The following is a 21,543-nucleotide window of genomic DNA, read 5'->3' as shown; positions in this document are numbered from 1 at the left end:
ATATGACTTCTTCATGCCCCATTTAAGTAATAATGATGCCATAATGTTCCATTGTGAAGACTTGCTCCACTTTATATAAATTAAACTAACTTCATATATATATATATATATATATATATATTTCATTTTATGTTTATAATATTTTGATTAATCACATTTTTGGACTAATGATTTGGACTTAAGGCCATTTGACTTATTTTTTTCTTGTATTTTCTTGCTTGGCTATAAGTGGTTAACATGACTTGGCTTGGTAATCAATATAGTCGAGTAAAACTACGTTAGACCTAGCACCCATGATTAAAACAAGAAGAAACGGGGATGATGATGAATAATTAGGGTTTACGACGATCGAACTACCGAGATTTGAGATGATAATTAGTGTTTTATCTTCTAAGTATGTTGGAATCAAAATATCGACCTTTCAAGACTACTACGACCATATATGTTGTATAATAGCTTAAGCTCACTGTTAGCATATACTGTCCGCTTTAATATGTTGCTTCTTGATGTCAGTCTCATGGTTTTAAAATGCGTTTGTTAGACAAAGGTTTCCACACAATGCTTTGGTTATCTCTCCAACCCATGTGAGATCTCACAATCCAATTTCCTTAGGGGCTCAGTGTTCTCGCTGACACACCACATAGTGTCTAGCTCTGATACCATTTGTAATAGCCCAAGCCCACTGCTAACAAATATTATCCGTTTTTACTCGTTATGCATCGTCGTCTACCTCATGATTTTAAAGCGCGCCTGACTGATGGTGATACGTAACGGACCAAAACAAACAATATCTACTAAGGATAGGCTTAAGTCGTTACATGTTGCCAACTTAGGGACAACGTATTCCTAACATATTCATGAATCTGAAAAGAAACGTTAAATAAGTCAAGGGCTTACTAGACACAAAATTGAATATTTATAGATTTATTAAATATTTAATTATTATATTGGAATTAAAAAAATGATTATGATGGGAATAATCCCAACATAATAATCTAAATTTTCATTCCTTTTAAGAATAATAATAATTAATTTCATATAAATTGAAATTACATGAATTAACAATAATTTGATAAAAACCATGCCTCAGACAAGAAGCTTGCGTTGACTTTTAGATGACATTGAGAATTAATTTATGTTATAATGTATTAATAATCATAAGGTCTATTGACTGTGTGCCCCCACAGACATAATATTGCATTTTTCATAATTTTATAATAATCTTTTTTCGGGTATTTATCCCATTACTTTATTTTTATTCATTAATTCATGTGCACATTCATCATAATTTCGGGTCCCTATATTCTATTTATTTAACATAAATATATTTTTCCCTTTTTATTTATTTATTTATTTCAATGTTAAAATTATATATTAAAAAATGATATTTATTAATTAAATTTTTTAAAGTTAAATTACAAATTTAGTTATTAAATTTTTAATATTAACGTTTTTAACTTAAAAATAATAATAACAAATTAATATATATATATATATATATATATATATATATATATATAAAATGAACGTTTAAATAAGTTTCCTTTTGAGTTGTGGTAGAAATAATATAAAACGTACTACTACATAGCTCACGAGAGAGAACCAGTCTTTAATTCAGTAGTATGCTCGGTTCACTAGATTCTATTATAAGGAACTCTAGCCATATGCTTAACACGTGCAAGTAGAACGTTGATTAATAAAAATCTACACCAACGTCGTTAATGATGTGAATTATTATTATTTAAATAGATGAAGAGAGTCGAGAGGGCTTCTGCAATCCATTCTTTAACGACAGGTAGTTCACACTCGACAACACAATGGTCGAGCACGAGACCATTTCAAGAATATTATATGCTTTAAAACCAACCAATTTTTATTTGTTTTCACTGTTTTGGAAAGGAATATACTGTTATTGTTTTCTGTTGATTTCTTTATCACTAATATTCTACAAAAATAAAATATCTTTTACTATTTTTTTTTATTATTTTCTGCTTTTTAATTCTTTATTTTCAAATAATAATAAAAAAAAAAAGTATTTATTCCGGAAAATTTTAAAATTAAATACAAAAATAAATAAAACTGTGTGTGTTATTTTATTTCATTAACAGCCATCCATGGCCTTTCCTACACAGTCACAAGAAGCCCATAGATAAATAATTGTTTACCAGACAGAATCTCAGGCGACGGGACAGTGGGGGCTGACATTTTTGCTGCTATCAGAGAGTTGAATCGGCGTGAGGTTTCAAGAAATTTGATTTTTGAATGCGATTGTCCTTTCCGGCGTCGATTTCTGTCGAAAAAGCTATGGTACTTCTTCCAATTTATTCAAACTTCGGTTTCTCGATCTTCTGTCACTCTGTCCTTTCGTTCTTTTGCTGTTCTTCATCTTCGTCCTCTTCGCGAGCCGATTTCTCGACCGTTTTCTCCATTTCTTGAAGTAAGAACCGTTATATGGCTTCTAGGTTTTCTTGATTTTGTAAATTAGAGTGATGGATCTTCTAGATCGAGCTCTCTCTCTCAATCACTGCTGTTTAAGCCGTTTCTAGGTCACTTCAAATAGAGAAAAGCTGCATAGCTTCTGATTCTTGAAGGTTCGCCCTAGAAATTTCACTTTTGCTCAGGCGTTTTTGGCCTTTTCTATGTGTATAACTAAGTTCTTGTTTTCTGGTATTGATAGGCTTCAATGTTTTCTTTGCAGGTAAAGGAGAAGCTAAGCGTTTGGTGGCTGTTGTGTTAATCATGCTGCAAATTTTCCATTTCTAAAGCAAATCATATCAGTTCAAGGTATACTTCTTGCTGGACCCAGCTGAATAAAAGGAAGAAATAGCTTTTTTCATCAAAAACAACTCAAGATTGTTACTAAGTTTTCATTAAAGAAAGTAAAAAGTCCAAACCATTGTCTTATCTTCTAAGTGAAGTCTTTCTTTCAAGCCAAAATCAGCTAGTTTCCATGTGATATAAAAGGGAATACAGCTAAGATAGACTCCTCCAACTCATATCTTTCCTTCTATTCCTTTGAGGTATTAACTATGGATGGGGACCAAGTAACCGGACATCTTCCTGGTCGGATAATGAAGCTATGGCTAAGATCCAGACAATCTGAATGGTCCTGTTGGGTTTTCTAATGTTTTAAGGGTTGTGTCTTAAATGCTGACTTCTTTATTGGACGGCTCTGCTTAGCCAATTTGCTTTCCCTTTCAGTCAACTACCTTCTTTATTTATAGTAAAACTTTTTCAAGGCATTTATTGGTAGAGAGAAGAGAACTCATTTGGTGTTCTTTGGTTGTCTTTTCATTGTTTCCAGCTGAATTTTGAGCTTTCTTTGATAGTTTTTGTGTTTATGTAGCAATTGCCAATGCCTTTCGATCCGATTAGCATTGTATTTTTGTGTTCTTGTTGTTTGGGTCATTGGTTTAACTGCAATGTTTTGTCTCAATTTGTCCTGATAGTTTAGCTAGCCCTGTACTGCTCAATCCTTATCCAATTTGGAGAATCATGGTGGAAGATAGTATGAAGGGACGTCCCGGAGACTGTCAGTTGACTGAAGATTGGTTGTTACGTGTGCAAGAGCTGGTTCCTCTGGCGCTACAGAAGGCTATGGAGGTCAAAGTGTTTCCGGGCAGGTGGAAGATGATTATTTACAAGACGGAGCAGATCCCGTCTCGTTTATCTGATTTGTCTAGCCACCCCTTTTTCTCCAAGAACGCTCTTTGTAAGGAGCTATTGCAGGCTGTCTCAAAAACGATGGAAGAAGTAATTGAATTGGCAGAGATCTGTGTGCAGGACAGATACGAGGGGAAGCTTAGAATGCAGAATGATCTCGACTCGTTATCTGGGAAGTTGGATTTGAATTTGCGAGATTGTAGCCATTTGATCAAGACAGGAGTGCTAGGTGAAGCCACTTTGCCCGTATCTGTAACGGGTACTTCGACTGAACCTGAGTCTACCGACCATAAAAATGTGAGGGAATTGCTCGCCCGGCTACAGATTGGGCACTTGGAAGCCAAACACAGAGCTCTTGAAAGCCTTGTCGAGGTCATGAACGAGGATGAAAAGACCGTCCTGGCTGTCTTAGGACGTAATAACATTTCTGCTCTAATCCAGTTGCTCGCTGCAACATCTCCCTGCATTCGTGAGAAAGCAACAATGGCGATTTGCTCGATTGTGGAATCACAGAGTTACGAAAATTGGCTGATTTCAGAGGGTGTTCTGCCACCCCTCATACGGCTTGTTGAGTCTGGCAGTGCTCTTTGTAAAGAAAAGGCTGCAATGTCCCTCCAAAGGCTATCAACATCAGCTGAAACCGCCCGCGAAATTGTTGGCCACGGAGGAGCTCAGCCGCTGCTCGAGATCTGCCAAACAAGCAATTCAGTGTTGCAGGCGGCAGCTGCATGCACTTTGAAGAACATGTCAACCATTCCTGAGGTTAGGCAATCTTTAGCCGAAGAGGGAATCGTTCCGATAATGATAAATCTCCTCGGCAACGGAATTCTCTTGGAATCAAAAGATTATGCAGCCGAATGCTTGAAAAATCTCACTGCAGGCAGTGAAAATCTTAGGAACAATGTGATTTCAGAAGGTGGCATACAAAGTCTATTAGTTTTCATCGATGGCACACACGCCAAGGAATCTGCTATCGAGGCGCTGAGAAATCTAGTCAGCTTGGTTCCGACCGAAGTTATAACATCTCTCGGTGTTCTTCCGTGCCTTCTTCGTGTACTTAGAGGAGGATCTTTAGGTGCTCAGCAGGCAGCTGCATCGGCCATTTGCGTGATTAGCAGCTTACCAGAGATGAAAAAGATACTCGGGGAAGCAGGGTTCATTCCTCCGCTAATCAAGATGCTCGAGGCAAAGTCGAACAGTGTCCGAGAAGTGGCAGCACAAGCAATCGCTAGCTTGATGACACTGTCCCAAAACAGCAATGAAGTGAAGAAGGATGAAAACAGTGTCCCAAATCTCGTTACGTTGCTCGACTCGAGTCCTCATAACACAGCTAAAAAATATGCAGTTGCCTGCCTTGTAAACCTTGCGTTGAGCAAGAAATGCAAGAAGCTGATGATTTCACATGGAGCTATTGGGTATCTCAAGAAGCTTGTAGAAATGGAGGTTCCTAGTGCTAAGAAGCTATTAGAGAGATTGGAAAGAGGGAACTTGAGTATATTCAGCTGGAACTAAATGAAAAGCCGAGTCGTTCCATTGTATGCTCGTGATCGAAAGCTCAAGCTTGAGTATATTCAGCAGGAAATAAACAAAGAGCGGAGTCATTCCATTGTATGCTCGAGATCAAAAGCTCGAGCTTGGGTATATTCAGCACAAAATAAACAAAGAGTGGAGTCGTTCCATCGATGCTCGTGATCAAATGCTCGAGTTACTTTTGTTGATCTTCACTGTTCGAACCGTTGCAGACTGTACATAGATTACGATCGAAAAGACCGAACCGGCTTCCTTGTTTGTGAGGATCTGACTGAAATTTGCATCAAGTAACCTCTCAATCTCTTCCCTATTTCTGTTGGTTCTTTTTGTGATGAATTCAAGAACAAAATCTGGAATTCTATCTGTATTTACTTCGATCCAATAAAATTATATTAGAAATTCTCTTTCTGAGGAAGCGATTCTAGGATCAACGTCTTGATGTTCCTAGATATAGGAGCGGCTTGACACTACTAGGTAAGTTAGATTGGATTGGTTAGGTTGATGACTCGAACAACCTGAATAAAATTCACGACGCAATCCAACCGAGGGAGTTGGGTTGGGTTAAGTTGTTGGGTGTTTTTTCATAAAATAAAAAAACCTATATATTCATAATATATGTCATAACGGCTCAAACTTACCTCAAGGTTTTTTTTAAAACGTATATGCTAGGGTAAGATTTCCACATCCATGTTTTGTTATCCTTCCCGATGTGGGATTTCACAATCTGGGCCCCAAAGATCTCACAATCGACCCTCCTTTAGGGCCTAGTGTCATTGTTGATGCTCGTTCTTCTCTCCGATCGAACAAAAAAAAAATTATGATTGGGAAGGATTAAGTTCACTATTTAATATGGGTTGTTAGGTACGCCCGAACAATTGTGCTTGGTGTAAAAAATGTCTCAACCCGGTCTCCGAACCGACGAACACCCCTACATCCAGATGCATTCAGAACCCACGAGAGAAACAAAGAGTAAAAATGTAAAAAGGAAAATATTGTATGCTTTATAGTGGTAATATTACTAACATTATTTACTACACTTACATATTATAAAGCCATAGAAAAAGAGCTGTGCTTTTCACATTCATCTACACAAGCGCCAGCAAAATGTTATATGCACAGAATATTTGTCACAATTCTGGATGGATGGTTAGGTGCCTTCCCTCTTCTCTTCTTTTTTGGAACAAGATGATTGATTTAAGCAACAAAATCTTCATCTGATTCATCTTCTTCATCACCCCATGCATAATACTCGCCTTGAACTACGTTTCCCCGAAGCATATTCACAATCTGTCGCAACTCGATTACACGTCTCTCCAAATATGTGGGAAGGATTGTGAGTGGTTCATTGTCAAGCATGCTTAACTGGTTATAAGTCTTTGCCTGACGGTTACATTTTAAAATAAACTCCCATGACGGTTCGAGGATTTCGATATCAAATGCAGGCGATAATGATCGTCCGATAACTTGAACATGAGAAACGCTGCAGGGGAAACACGAGCTGTTAAGACATCATTAGTGGTGCAAGATTCAACAAACTATATCTTAATGCTGCAGACAAAGGGGAGAGCATGCTGCTCTTGTTCGACAACTTTAATATTTCTTGGTTCGCCCCGTCCGAGGTAACGTTGCTGGGCAGCTGTTTCTTGGAAATTCTTTCGAGCTAAAAGGAAACGCTACGCCAGACAGGCAGAAGGAAGAAAAAGTATAAATACGAGTGATCATACCATATGTAGAACAAAGCATCTGTTTCTTGTCTTTGTACCCTCCCAAGCAGCTCAATTTGCAAAATGCCTCCTATGCAAAGAACAGGTTGAGGAAGTTTGAACTTCTGCAAGCAATTTTCCTGTTCAGTAAGATGTCATTTGACCCATCAGTTACGGAATTAAATGGATTTTAACCATGTTCAAGTGAATCAAACAAAACTAACATTCTTGTATTATGTAAAAATCAGAGCTCCAACACAATCTGATAGCTGATGAAAGCTGGAAAGTTCTCATGCCAGATATGTGGAAAACCGCCCAAGCCCACCGCTAGCAGATATTTTCCTGTCTGGGCTTTTTCGTCCAAACTTCTCCTTTAAGTTCTTAAAATGTGTCTGCTAGGGAGAGGTTTCTACACCCTTATAAAAAATGATTTGTTCCCATCTCCAACCGATGTGGGATCTCACAATCCACCCCCTTTGGGGCCCAACGTTCTCGCTGGGCCCAGTGAACATCCCCTTTAGGGCTCAACGTCCTCGTTGGCACACCGCCCAGTGTCCACCCTCCTTCGAGGCTCAGCTTCCTCGCTGGCACACTGCCCGATGTCTGGCTATGATACCATTGGTAACAACCCAAGCTTACCACTAGCCGATATTGTCCTCTTTGGGCTTTCTCTTCTAGGTTTCCCTTCAAAGTTTTAAAATGTGTCTGTTAGGGGAGGTTTCCACACCCTTATAATAAATGTTTCGTTCCCCTCTCCAACCAATGTAGGATCTCACAATCCACCCCTCTCCAACCAATGTAGGATCTCACAATCCACCCCTCTCCAACCAATGTAGGATCTCACAATCCACCCCTCTTCAGGGCCCAGCATTGGGATCTCACAATAAGGTTCAAGATCATGGATAGAATATTACGCTGCATAAATTATTAGACTCGGAAACAATAACCCTGAGCGATTGCCTCGACTAAAATATAAAAAGACCTTACCGATAGCAAAATGACGGGCACTTTGAACAAGGAAATGGAATTCAACAATAAGAGAAATGCAGAATGCATTAGCAAAGCATGGACTTTATGACATACCTGAGCCATTGGAAATTCTGGAGAAGTATATGTCCATGTAAACATCTCTTTTGTAGATCCACGGTGTAACTCCCCAGCCAGATCGCTCCTAAGATCCATGACATGTTTTAAGTGACCAAACCGAAACCGCACGGCTTTAGATGAGTATATCGGTGAACCAGACTGAAAAAATGCTGGACAAGAAAATAGACATTCATCATCAAAGCAAACAGCATAGAAGGCGAAAAAACCTATATAGGAAATCAGCCAAAGAAATACCTTGGAAAGGTCGTATATTAATCTCAGTAACAACACATAAATTGGAAACCAGTTTGTATATCAGTGTCTCGGATACATCAGGTTTAAAGTGTCCTTTACTTGACCAATACGAAGCTCTCCTTGCAATGAGATCTCTCGCTTCCAACGTGTTCGTAATGCTTTCCTCAGGATCATTATCAGTGCTTGAAGCAGTAATTGCCTCTAAAATGCAATTTCTCATAAGAAACGATGCAGATGCATGAGCGAGATACGAATAAACTCTGTGATCCCTCTGCACTGATTTTGAATCTCTTGAACTACTACATGCTGCTTCTTCGTTTCCATTCACTTCCGAGTTCATTACTTCAACAATCGAAGCTACTCTCGACAAATGAGGGAATGATCTAAAGCAGAGGTGCTTTGATAAACCATTTCCTAACACTACGAAAAGTAAAACATAAAGCCTGTCAATAGAATGAAACTACAAGGTTTCCGCTATCTCTTTCTTCTTCGTATCATTCAGTATCGAACATTCTTCACAAAATGCATTTCTATTACTGTTTACTTTTCCTTGATCACTCCATATATCAGAACTAACTTATAAGTTACATGAATCTGACATTAATATCATGAATACATAACATATGCAGTTTAATCAATACTGAAAGTTGATATGAACTTCTCACACATGTACTCACCTAAATGTTGCCAACGCCGTGAGACTGCACTCGCTCGAACGATATCAGAAACATCATCGAAGCACATTAAAATCTTTCTCGACATGTCGAGTGGAAGCAAATTCAAGAAATCCAAACGGACTTCCATTTCTGGCAACTTACCATAAGAAAATGCAGCAGCTTCCAAAACTAGACCTGAGTTGAAAGGGAAGAAAAGATAACTTATAATGACACAAATTCAAGACTCTGATCGAGCAATGAACTAAGAAACTCGAACATAATTCCGATGAACAATCCAAATATACAAAGAACACACCAAATTAAAAATAATGACAAGAACTTGCAATTATGGCGCTGGATTTAACCACTCGAAACGAAAGAAAAATCTATTGAAATGCGAAACCAAAACTTCCTCGATAGAAAGCAATAAACGGAGAAAATTAAAGCGCCATTTAAGAATCATCGAACAGAATTCATTCAAAAACCCTCAAAGTCACAGAGATGCAAACAACAAAAGAAAACCTCAGAAGATTCAAAGAAAATGGCGAAAAACATACGAAATCAAATAGAATAATCAGATAAACGAACCGATCGCCAAAAATTTCACCTCATTATGAGAAAAATTCGGAACGAAATCAGTAACAGATAGCCATTTCATGAAATTAAAAGGAAGTGATACATTTTGCAGTGCTTACTTTCGTCAGAGACCGAAAGTGTCCCTCAAGAAAAAAAGGAAAAAGAATCCTTGAAGAAGAATCAGAGGGACGGGGATTTGGTAGAGAATGATGAGCTCAAATAGATGATTATGAAATCGGAAAGAGAGTAAAATTGGAAAGCAGTTCGAAGGACAGCGAAACCCACTTTTGTTTTGTAATTAAATAGTTAATCCTCTTGCATTCCCATCACCAACCCTACACCTGTTTTTTTTTTTTGGGTTATATTAATAAAATATATATATATATATATATAAATTCTCTTCCGTCCTTTTGTTTTTTTAAAAAAAAAACCTATAATTTTAATTTTTTAAAAGTTTTAAAATATTATTATATCGTTCCAAAGTTTAGGAGTTTTTTTAGACCAAAAATATTTTTATTAATTTAGCCTTATTTTATTTTCTCAAAATATAATTTTAGTCCTATAGTTCTTTTAAACGACGAAATTTCATATCTCGGGTAACAACTTGTCATAATATGACGGTATCTTCAAACATATATTCACCGGTACATCGTGATATGTCATATAGATGGTTTAAATCACACATATACCAAAAAAAAAAAAAAATACAACACTTTATTATATAACCACTCGCACAAATGGTAGTAATTAGGCAAGGGACGTAATCTGTTCAGACATATCTCCATCGTTATATCATGATGTTTCATATTTATGGTCTAAATCATACTCAAAATATCCTCGAAGTCCCGAAACATAAAATGACACCAAAACTTTCAGACAGAACATGTTTGAAAATTGAAAAACTAGGCATTTTTCCAACTAGTGAGTGATCTCCCAGCTCGGTCACCGAGCGACTCGGAGTCCTCGTCACAAACCCCATCAGACTTCCGATCCAATCCGATCCGACCCGTGTTGGTCGATTAGCTACAAAATCTGTACTTTGGCTGGTTTGCTTGAGTAGAAGGCCGTATCAGCACAGAGTCAAGGCAGAGCCCTCCTTTGGTGTGTGTGCAGTCAATCTGAGTCAATGAGAATTTCAGCTTCATCATACCGTTGTTCTTCCCACTACTTTCAACCGTGAAATCTCCCACGTGATAGTTTAGCCAATTCCCAGGGCTGCACAAGAAACACCGCGATTCGGTATGCTGATTATCGGACGTCGTCAGCTGAAACCTCACCGGCTTTATGTCCCAGCCATGGACTTGATCTGTGTAGCAGACTCGACGACCGAGTCTCTTCGATGGTTTCCCGAGATGGAGCCTGAAGAACACCGCGTATCTCCCTTCCGGGAACTGGAACTTGAGCTCTCCGTTCACCTCGAGCCACCATGTTTGTTGAAGATAAGCTATCGTCTGAAATCTGGATTTAGGAACAAGAAATATCACTCCAAGATCTCGACCATCAAGAACTTTCGACGTATGAAAGAATGAAAATGTCAAACAATTCTATATCGACGTATGTTCGGTGATATAATGACCAAATGAGCAAGGGCTGTTAAATGATCAATGCTTTTGAAAGTTTATAGAGCTACGTGATCGGCTAACTCGTAAAGGTTTTGAAATTACTGTGTGTGAATCGGATGATCGAGGTCACTTGATCGTTTTCTCGCCACAGCTACACTTGAAACCATTGTTCACAAGCTCGAGTTCTTTGAAAGTCGAACTCCGGCTGTTCTAAAAGCACAGGTCACCGTGAAAACACATTAAACAAAGAAAACAACTACAAAAAAGAATAAACAATCTCAAAGCTCATTTCTCAAAACATCCTCCATTGCAATGGAACTTTCTCCGGTCCTGGCGCCTCTCGAGCTGCCCTAGTTGTTGAATGGGGTTTTGATATAGGTGGGCGGCCTCAGGAACTAGTAGCAGCATAACCTCTGGAGTGACTATCTTAGTCGTGGGATCATAACCTCTGGAGTGACTATCTTAGTCGTGGGATCAGCCTCCCCTAAAGCAAGTGCACGAAAGGGTGAAAGCAAAACTCTAGTTTTGATAGGGGTGGACAGCCTCAGAAACTAGTAGGATTCACGGGCAAAGCCGGAAGCTGTTACGTGACCTCTGAAGCGACTATCTTAACCATGGGATCAGCCTCCCCGAAGGCGAGTGTGCACGGAGGGGTGAAAGCAAAACTCTAGTTTTGATAAGGGTGGACGGCCTCAGGAACTAGTAGGATTCACGGGAGAAGCCGGAAGTTGCTGTTTGACCTTTAGAGCAACTATCTTAGTCGTGGGATCAGCCTCGCCTAAGGCGAGGGCTGGGGACAGGTGAAAGCAAAGCTCTAGTTTCGATAGGGGTGGACGGCCTTAGGAACTAGTAGGATTTGCAGGCGAAGCTAGAAGCTACTGCGTGAGCTCTAGAGCCACTATCTTGGCCGTAGGATCGAAGGGTGAAAGCGAAACTCAAAGGAATTTACTTCTTTTTCTATTTCTTCGAAGCTCGAAGCTCAAAGCTCGTTCGAAATGACTTTACAAGTGCTTAAACACGTATAAAATCGCTCCAAACATACCCTAAAAGGCTAAGTTTAGGCTAAATCATACTCGGAGTTGATCAAATCCCAATGGTAAACAGTTTTAGCTTATTCAATAACAACACAAAATCAAAATTCTACAGAGCTTCTAAAGTAATCTCACCTGGATTCCTCTGTTGAAATATGATTCCAATATCTCCGATCATCAATTCCAGTGATACTCAATGCTTTCCAAGAGATAGCCATTGATAGCTCTCCAGTTCTCTTGTTCAACCAGAACTCCTTCACCAAATGAAATAAGAACCCATTTCAGAAGAACCCTAAACCCTAAACCCTAAATCAATCCAAATCCAGAATTCAAATTACAATTCAAAAGAGATCAAGAACAGAGATAAACCTTCCAGACGCCATTTAAGGTATTTCGTTTGCAGAGCTTAGAATACACATCTTTCTTCCTCAAATTCGCTGTTCTTTTCTCTTTCTCGTTGAACTCTAATGCTTTATCCATCAGAAACTGATAATTACAAGGCAATTTAGATTCCCAGATGAAATCCGCCGACGCAGCGCCGCGAAACATCCGATTAACTCCGGCTAATTTGCAAATCTCCGGCGGGTCCATATGCATTAGAACCAGAGCCACACAGTTTTCCGGCATATCTTCAAGCCCTGACATTAATGGCGGACCATTTTTTCCACTGTTATTCGACAGATTAGCACCCATTCGATTGAACCGCCTTAAACCCTAAAATTTGAAAGAAGAATCCGCAGAACCTAGTTCTTAAATTCAACTTAGAACTTGAATTTAAACCTGAATCTGAAGATCTTCACCACGAGATTCAAAGGGAGGAACGCGAATAGAACAACACCCCACCCCAAAACCAAATCCAAACTCATTTATTTCAAGAATCATAAACTCCCAAAGCGATTTTTCAATATAATCGCCACTTTCAAGCCAAAAAAACCCAGAAATTGAGAAGAAAAGATGAAGAAAATTGAAGAACTCCCGAGGATTTAATAAACTCAAAGACAAAATAGGATCAAAAGAAAGTTAAATCGCTTTAAACTCTGAATTTTTTTATCTTCTTGTGTTCGTCAGGATTGGCATGGAATGGAGGCAGCGAGGGCGCATTCAGTACAGTACGATTCGCGTGCATCGCCACGAGGAAAACGAAACGGATTCCGCTACGGGACAATCGTGCAATACACGCGCCAAAAGGGGAGAAGAAACGGAAGCGCGTGTTCTCAATCAACGCTGTCATTTGGGCGCGTTGTTAGTTTATAGTTCTTTTCCTTTTCCCGAGGAGATTTTTATTCCGTTTTAAAAATTGTTTTAAAAATTGTTTTGGATTTGTCGTTATTTGTCTTTGTGGATAAGATTTTTTTTTTTTTTTTTTACTAAAACGTTAATTAAGATAAAATGATAAACAAAACTCGTCACGATCTTAAACGAAGTCGATGATCGTCGTCGGGCATGGAAAGCTAAATTACCGAGTAACTAAATTACATTTAAGATTGTAATTAAAAAGTTATAGGCATAATTATGACTGTCGGTTGCAGAAGGAACCGACAAAAAGTCGAGTCTCATTAGTAACTCTTAGCTTTTTCTTATTAATAGATTCCACTCCACGTTTGTAGAGGATTATTGACTCAACGAGTTCAACTAATCCAACCAAGTATTTGTGACTTTCATAGTCAAACGTGGAGTCCCTTTTAAAATTACGAACAATACCTCTGGTACACGTGTACCATTTTTTTATATAATAATTTTAATGAAACATTGAAAGATAATTATTAATAATTATTTTTATTTTTATTTTTATTACGTAGGATTGATGGATGAAAGAAAAAGATCATTATATATATATATATATTTTTTTTTTTTTTTGTTAAAATTTTATTTTAAGAGCTATGAACATTCATAAAGTTGAAGTTTATTATATAAATAATATATGATTGAATTTAAAGTAATGGTAAAAATAACTAATAATAATAATAACTTTTCAGCTATCTACCGTTTCAAATGTGAACCCGTGCTAAAACAGGACCCGTCGTATAATAAGATCGGACGAACATTACAAAAAAAATAAAACAATGAGCAAACAATTTTTTTTCTTTGTAAAATATAAATATATCATTTATTTGTTTTTAATAGAATTTAAATTGTTCCTCCATGGGCCATATAATGGGCCATGCGGCCCATTAGGATAGTGTGTATTCTTTTAGTTTGGGCCTCTTGGCTTACACTCCAATTTTCTCCAAAAAGTAAAAATAAAAAAGTATTGTGGTTGAACTTTTAATTATACTAAACTCGAAGGGGCGAATAGCAAATTTTTTCTAGCTCAATGTGACACGTGCCAAAAGTGTAAGAGCATTACTTGCAATTTACTCCCATTTCATGCGTTACCATAAAAACGTATAAATATCTTATTTGGAATAATATTTTAATTATTAAAAAAAATAATTTATACCCTTAATATATACAATTTATTAAAATATATACAAATTTGAATATAGTTAACAATAAATTAAAATATTTAGAACAAATTCTAAAAGTGATATAAGAAAAAGAAAAATACAAAAAATTGATACCAAATTGTGTTGGCAAGTAAAATGGCAAAAAAGTCCTCGGCCCCACCTTCCCCGCCAAGGGCTTTTTGGGCCCACAATAAACTCCAAAAGTGACTCACAACTCAGCCATCCTCCAAGCGAAAGAAAAGCATATTATGATCTTCATTAATAACCATCATAAATAAATAAATAAATAAATAAAATATTATAATATAAGATTTTATCCCTCCTTACCAAAATGCTTAATTTTGTCCTTTATATTTCATTAATTTATATTCAATTATTCATTAATTATTGTATGATCGTAATAATTAACTACTTGCCTGTCCTATTTATGCACTTTTTAGCATTATCTCATTTATAATATCCAATTATTTACACCGAAAATTCTTATTTTAATAATTTAAAATTAGTAAAATTAAATTTAATTACAATATTAATATATTTTAAAGTGAAAAAAGTCAAAATTATTGAGATTAGTTGGTTTATAGTTAGGACTTAGGCGTAAGGTGGAGCCGTTGAGACAGGCACATGGGGTGCTGTACGGAGCATTTCCAATGGCGTTTACAACTCACGCGCCGATGTGTCGCGTGGGCGAAGAGGCCACGATAATATGTAATGTAATTTAAATTATTTAAATTACAAATCTACTTAAATTTTAGTGCACGCCTTTTCTGGAAATAAAATTTTTTTTGTATGAAAAATAATTTATTTTTATCTTTTAAATAATATTTTATATTAATTAAAACTAAAAAACACTCGTACAAAATAATCATTAATTTTTAAAAATTTTAATATTACCTTTATTTTTTTTTAAGAGTATTATTTCTATAAAAAGTGTAAAATTAAAATTAAATAGAATAATTATAATTATTATTTTTATGTATTAAATTATATTAAATTGAATTTTAAAAAAAAATTAAAAGGGGAAGGACGATGAGATGGAAACGTAAGTAAGTGAAAGTGGTGGAAAAGTCAAAAAGGAAAACATTTAATCAGCTAATGAAGCAAGTATGATAACCGTTTTGGACCCGTTCGATCTGAACGGGCCCACGTGGACCATATTACCGGTATGGGTGGGCCCGCACCATATCCCTACCCCCACATGCTTACGTTTCCATGACTTCCCCCATCAAAATCACCAAGCATAGCTCTCATCTCATGCAAAGCGAGTTTCACTTCCCATTAATTAAATATATATATATATATTTTTTCGATTTTTTTATTACATATTTTTTAAAAAAATATATAAAAATTTTATTACATATTTTCACTTCCCATTCATTAAAAATATATATTTTTTCGATTTTTTTAATTACATATTTTTAAAAGTCTAATAAATTATAAAAATCCTTCAAAACATTTTTTATCACACAATAATTTAATTAAAATACATATACGATAAAACAAGGAAATTGATGGATTAAATTTTGTAATAATTTTAAATATTTAATTTAATTTAATTTTTGGGAAGGAACAAAATGGATGAAGCCAAATTTAAGACGTCGTAATCGAATAATGCGACTATTTATTTATTTATTTTTTTAAAATCTCGAATATCAAGAACAAGAATTTCCATAGGGAATTGGAAAACAAATAAACACAAGAATATTCATATTCTTTTCGGAGAGATTTAATCGAAAATACCAAATTTTGTTCCTAGTAAAAATAAAATAAAACCCCCCATTCTTTTCTCTTTATATCTCCGCCGTCCACGGTGGCGCTTCCGCGTGTGTTCCCCATGCGCCGCCACCCTCCCTCTTTCTCTCTCTTGTTCTTGAACGCTCTCAGTCGTCACTCTGCCTTTAAAAAGTCCAAATCCCCACACCCACTTTCTTCAACCTTCTTCTTCTTCTTCAAATCGGCGTTCTTTCTCTCTCTCTCTCTTCATTGAAATTAATCCGGCGGAGTTTTTAGAGAGAGAGAGGGAGGAAAGCTCTGTTTTTGTTCGTCTGGTTCTGATACTCTGTTTTCCCCTGTTTCTTGAACTCTTCAATGGCGGTGACCCATTTCCCGTTCAAAGCTGGGAGGCTCAATCTCTTTACAATTACTTTGGTTGCGATCCTCTGCGCCGCCTTTTATCTCGTCGGCGTTTGGCAACACTCCGTCGGAAAAGCTATTCTTTTCGTCGGCGGGAATTATGGATGTACTACCTCAACCGCCACCTTCCAAACTTCTTCTGAAACCGCCGTTGTCGACCTCGATTTCACCGCCCATCACACCGCCGCCGACCTCCAAGTAATCCCAAAGGCGCGTCGCCCTCACCTCCCACCGTGTGACCCGAAGCTCTATGAATACACCCCCTGCGAGGACCGGGAAAGGTCGCTCCAATTCGACAGGGACCGATTGATCTACAGAGAGAGGCACTGCCCGGCCGCCGGAGAGATTCTGAAGTGCCGGATTCCGGCGCCAGCCGGGTATAAACTGCCGTTCTCATGGCCGGAGAGCCGGGATTTCGCCTGGTTTTCGAATGTTCCGCATAAGGAATTGACGGTGGAGAAGAAGAATCAGAACTGGGTCCGGTTCGAGAAGGACCGGTTTAGATTTCCCGGCGGTGGCACCATGTTCCCTCGAGGCGCCAACGCCTATATCGACGATATCGGGAAATTGATCAATCTCGCCGACGGGTCCATCAGAACCGCCGTTGACACCGGCTGTGGGGTACGTAACTATTTCAAACCGGCCGGATCAAACCGGCCGGCCTGTCTCAAAATTCATTGAATTTAATTTTTTATTTGTGAAAATAATCGGAAATTGACCTCTTTCCATACATTTTGAAAAATCCCATAAAAGAGAATAAATAAGACTTTTCCTCTAATTATGAAAAAAATTATAAATTCAAATATGGAGTCTTATATAAATAGGATAACGACCAATAAGAAAATGATTTTTTATTATTTTTTTTTTAAATTACACCATAATTATTCTTATTTGTTGATTTTTTCTGCCTCTTCCAGTCTATCAGTATTGACTGGACCGAGGGTCAAAACGTAATTTTTCATGATATTTTTTTATTTTTCTTTTTTGTAACTAGTTTGAGTCTTAAGAGATAATAGATGTAAGGTTTGGGGTCAGTTAAGAGTGTCACCGACGAATAAGAAAGTGCCACGCATGTGATGAGATGGATATAGGATATATACGGGAAAATATTTATGAATAATTGTTTATTTTAATTAGTTCTAGATAATTTTAATTAATAATGAAAAATGCGTAAAAATTAGGGGCAACTTTATATTTACGTATTGGTACACATGGATGCATGTGATTGTAGCTAATGGATATCAATTTTAGCTGATCTAATATTAGGAATTAAATAATAGTGAATTTTAAAAAATATCTTGAAAGTTTATTAATAAAAATATCTTTTTTTTTTTGGACCCTTGTTGATGAATGTAATATCAACATGAAAAGGCTTATAGATATAATTTATGTTTTGTGTACTTTTTCAATAAATACAATAGAAATAAATATGTATAATTTTTTTTTTTTAATTATCTACTTTATGTCTAAAGTGAATTAGGAATTTTAAAACTCAATTATTGGATGGGATTTTGGTGAGGTTCATGAATTTTGACCCGAATTTGGCCGAAATTCATGTAATCGATAACTTACCTAAATCACGTTCTTTTTAGAGATGCACGTTGATTCACGTACTCGTAAAAATTTAAAATATCTTTGTTCATTCAAAAATTTAGAATATTGGATGAAAATTAGAACATAAAACAGTGACCTGGAACACGAATTTCAACCCACACTGATAGTCCTTAACAATCGATACAAAATCATTAAGAGTGTTATTGTATTGAGAAACGAAGATTTGATGTCTTTTGGTAAGGTGGCAAGTTGGGGGGCATACTTATTGTCAAGGAACATAGTGACGATGTCATTTGCACCTAGAGACACTCATGAAGCACAAGTTCAATTCGCACTCGAGCGTGGAGTTCCCGCTTTGATCGGAGTTCTTGCTTCCATCCGACTCCCTTATCCATCTCGAGCTTTTGACATGGCTCACTGCTCTCGCTGCCTCATTCCCTGGGCTCAATCTGGTATCTTTCTACTTCTTTCTTCCAAGTACAATCCCCTGCATTCTCATTTTCATTCAAACTATGCATCTTTTGTGTGGAGCAGATGGTATGTACCTGATTGAAGTCGATAGAATTCTAAGACCTGGAGGCTACTGGGTCCTCTCCGGGCCGCCGATAAACTGGGAAAATCACTGGAAAGGTTGGGAAAGAACGGCCGAAGATCTCCAAGACGAGCAGTCGAAAATCGAGGCTGTGGCTAAAAGCCTTTGCTGGAAAAAGTTGAAGCAGAAGGGTGATATTGCTATTTGGCAAAAACCAACCAACCATATACACTGTAAAAAGAATCGAAAGGTCTTCAAATTCCCCAACTTTTGCCAGGGACAGAACCCCGACACTGCATGGTTCGTTAACTGTTTTGTCCCGATTCTTCTTTTTCTAGAGATATTCAAAGCTAAAAGGCATAGTCTGCAAGTGATACCAAAACCAAAGTGATTGAAAAGTTTGATATCAAAAAGATGCTCAAGGGGTTGAGCTCGTTGCTTCTTTCACCAGCTATTGCTTTATTCTAAGCTTGGTTTTCTTGCTAAGAATCAACAGAAATCTATCCCTACTGAGAACAGTTTCCACCTTTTTTGTCATAATAATTACCTTATTTTTACACTTGTCGTCTAAGTGCAGGTACACAAAAATGGAGCCTTGCTTGACGCCACTTCCTGAAGTGTCTGACATAAAAGAAACAGCTGGTGGGCAGCTGCTCAATTGGCCAGAGAGACTGACTTCTGTTCCACCAAGAATAAGCAGTGGGAGTTTAAAGCAAATCACAGCACAAAACTTCACTGAAAATACAGAGTTATGGAAAAAGAGAGTAGCATATTACAAGGCCTTGGACAACCAGCTTGCTGAGCCTGGGAGGTACCGCAATTTGCTTGACATGAACTCATTCTTGGGTGGCTTTGCAGCTGCCCTTGTTGACGATCCTCTGTGGGTCATGAACATCGTCCCTGTCGAAGCAGATTTTAACACCCTTGGAGTCATCTACGAACGAGGACTAATCGGAACATATCAAAATTGGTATGTAGAATTAAAATACAACCAAGCAAGATGTAGCTTAGCCTATTATTATAACAACCCAAGTCCACCGTTAGTAGATATTTTCCTCTTTGGATTTCCTTCAAGGTTTTAAAACGCGTATGAATAGTGTGCCAACAAGGACACTGGGCTCAAGGGATAGATTGTGAGGCCCCATGGAGAGGGGAACAAAACATTCTTTATAAGGGTGTGGAAACCTCTTCCTAATAGAGGCTTTTTAAAACCTTGAGAGAAAGCCCATAAGGGAAAGTCCAAAGAGGACAACATCTGCTAGCCGTGGGTTTGGGTTGTTACAATTATATTCACTTTGATTTGAAATCGCCGATTGATCTTTTAGGTGTGAGTCAATGTCAACTTATCCTCGAACATATGACTTCATTCATGGTGATTCGGTCTTCAGTATGTACAAGGACAGGTAAATTAGACCATGCATATTACAAAATTCTTTCATAAAGCGCTCGGAAACTAACTCAGTGAGAAAATTATACCTGTGTTGCAGATGTGAAATGGAGGATATTCTGCTAGAGATGGACAGGATTCTCCGGCCACAGGGCAGCGTGATCCTCAGAGACGATGTGGATGTGTTGGTGAAGGTCAAGAATATCGCAGAGGCTATGCAATGGGAATGCAGAATCGCAGACCATGAGAAAGGACCCCATCATAGAGAAAAGGTATTGGTTGCAACCAAGCAGTATTGGACTGCACCTGCATCTGAAGAAGAAAATCAAGAAAAACAAACTTCTTCTGAAAACTAGCAGTGCCCCAATGTTTTGATTCAAAATTCTCTTTTTCCTTTCTAATCTTTGGGGTCAATAACTCAGTTATAAATTCATTTTTTTGTTTCATTACCCATTTTTTTGTGAAGGGACGTTTGAACTTTGATGAAATTGTTGGTGCTGACCCAATAACTAATAAACAGTCTGTATTATGCTTACAAATGTCCCCCTAGATCATCACATTCACATACAAATTTGAAGTATACATTTTACCACGAGCTAGAAATGGCACAATTTTCGATATCAAGTGCAAAACTCAAACGTTGAAATTCATTTTTATGGCAAAGAATGAAGGAAATTAGTACAAAAAATTGTATCAAAATTTTCCTAACAGGATCATGGACCAAATAACTTGCCAGATCTGACATAGAATCATCCATTAAGAACCATAATTAAGATCTCTCAAAAAGCCCCTTGTTCTAAGAATTCTCGTTTCAGCTAGCCAATCCACACACCAATAGTTTTCAACTACTCATATACATAAACTAGATTGAGCTAGAGCACCTGTTGGCCACCTATCTATTCAATTCAAAAGTGTTTGGTGGAAGATATTATACCATATTAACTCCACAAACAAGGCTTCTTGCTTGCCGGTGAGGCCGAGATCTCTCAACATCATCTTACCATCTTCAACTCCAAAAGTACACCTTCGATATGGCCTTGCCTGATCATCAATAATTAGATGCGAAACTCGGATCAATCATTCGGATATTACTGTGAATGTGTTCATTCAGTACTTTGAATGCTAAAATTTCATCAACAATCAGTAAAAGTACATGTCGTGGTTGAAATTTGAAAACCTGAAAATTAAAACGACAAACCAACACAAAATTCAAGTGCTGCAGTGTTACTCCAACGGAGAGTGGACCTCGAGCTTACGCATGGCGAGAGACCCGGAAGCGCCGGTGAATCTCGTGAAGGTTTCGACCGCTTCTTGATTCGGCCACGCCTTCGAAATAAATTGATAATTTTATAGGTTAAAATTGAGATGAGATTTAAGGATGAAACGACGTCGTTATTGAACACGTGAGACTATCGCATCGCACGTGGC

At 37.5% G+C, this 21,543-nt stretch overlaps 4 protein-coding genes and 1 long non-coding RNA gene across 13 annotated transcripts; 2 read left to right on the top strand and 3 right to left on the bottom strand.

The window, feature by feature from the left end:
- The first annotated feature begins 2,121 nt into the window (after window positions 1-2,121).
- Window positions 2,122-5,608, top strand: LOC111431972 (vacuolar protein 8-like). Of its 2 annotated transcripts, XM_023068732.1 has the most exons (4): window positions 2,122-2,307; window positions 2,463-2,591; window positions 2,699-2,784; window positions 3,450-5,608. In XM_023068732.1, exon 4 carries the CDS (start codon window positions 3,496-3,498, stop codon window positions 5,173-5,175), a length of 1,680 nt encoding a protein of 559 aa, XP_022924500.1. In that variant the 5' UTR covers window positions 2,122-2,307; window positions 2,463-2,591; window positions 2,699-2,784; window positions 3,450-3,495; the 3' UTR covers window positions 5,176-5,608. The 2 variants fall into 2 exon arrangements, with proteins under 2 accessions (XP_022924500.1, XP_022924499.1); XM_023068731.1 differs by having other exon boundaries at window positions 2,122-2,591.
- Window positions 5,609-6,365: 757 nt separating this feature from the next.
- Window positions 6,366-9,738, bottom strand: LOC111431973 (F-box protein At4g00755-like). 5 transcript variants are annotated; one of them, XM_023068734.1, is made up of 6 exons: window positions 9,589-9,738; window positions 8,915-9,088; window positions 8,238-8,657; window positions 7,980-8,152; window positions 6,918-7,036; window positions 6,366-6,673 (listed from the first exon to the last, which is right to left on the bottom strand). In XM_023068734.1, the coding sequence occupies exons 2-6, from the start codon at window positions 9,039-9,041 to the stop codon at window positions 6,388-6,390; spliced, it is 1,125 nt and encodes a 374-aa protein (XP_022924502.1). In that variant the 5' UTR covers window positions 9,042-9,088; window positions 9,589-9,738; the 3' UTR covers window positions 6,366-6,387. The 5 variants fall into 5 exon arrangements, with proteins under 5 accessions (XP_022924502.1, XP_022924503.1, XP_022924504.1 ...); XM_023068735.1 differs by having other exon boundaries at window positions 9,501-9,737; XM_023068736.1 differs by having other exon boundaries at window positions 9,573-9,737.
- A 423-nt stretch (window positions 9,739-10,161) lies between these two features.
- Window positions 10,162-13,258, bottom strand: LOC111432024 (F-box protein PP2-A13-like). Its single transcript, XM_023068815.1, has 3 exons — window positions 12,432-13,258; window positions 12,198-12,316; window positions 10,162-10,927 (listed from the first exon to the last, which is right to left on the bottom strand). The coding sequence occupies exons 1-3, from the start codon at window positions 12,753-12,755 to the stop codon at window positions 10,489-10,491; spliced, it is 882 nt and encodes a 293-aa protein (XP_022924583.1). The 5' UTR covers window positions 12,756-13,258; the 3' UTR covers window positions 10,162-10,488.
- Window positions 13,259-16,286: 3,028 nt separating this feature from the next.
- LOC111431881 (probable methyltransferase PMT15) lies at window positions 16,287-20,707 on the top strand. The gene is made up of 6 exons (XM_023068600.1): window positions 16,287-17,263; window positions 18,438-18,648; window positions 18,731-19,028; window positions 19,306-19,698; window positions 20,054-20,131; window positions 20,216-20,707. The coding sequence occupies exons 1-6, from the start codon at window positions 16,598-16,600 to the stop codon at window positions 20,469-20,471; spliced, it is 1,902 nt and encodes a 633-aa protein (XP_022924368.1). The 5' UTR covers window positions 16,287-16,597; the 3' UTR covers window positions 20,472-20,707.
- LOC111431891 lies at window positions 18,966-21,540 on the bottom strand. 4 transcript variants are annotated; one of them, XR_002708587.1, is made up of 6 exons: window positions 21,293-21,540; window positions 21,050-21,206; window positions 20,205-20,427; window positions 19,505-19,628; window positions 19,276-19,406; window positions 18,966-19,092 (listed from the first exon to the last, which is right to left on the bottom strand). It is a non-coding gene; the product is annotated as an uncharacterized LOC111431891 (long non-coding RNA). The 4 variants fall into 4 exon arrangements; XR_002708586.1 differs by having other exon boundaries at window positions 21,050-21,156; XR_002708584.1 differs by having other exon boundaries at window positions 21,050-21,540.
- Window positions 21,541-21,543: the final 3 nt, after the last annotated feature.

This window comes from Cucurbita moschata, unplaced genomic scaffold (assembly GCF_002738365.1).
Source record: "Cucurbita moschata cultivar Rifu unplaced genomic scaffold, Cmos_1.0 Cmo_Scf00037, whole genome shotgun sequence".
Lineage (NCBI taxonomy): Eukaryota > Viridiplantae > Streptophyta > Magnoliopsida > Cucurbitales > Cucurbitaceae > Cucurbita > Cucurbita moschata.
Note: the sequence above shows the minus strand (reverse complement) of the source record. Positions and strands in the feature narration are given on the sequence as shown.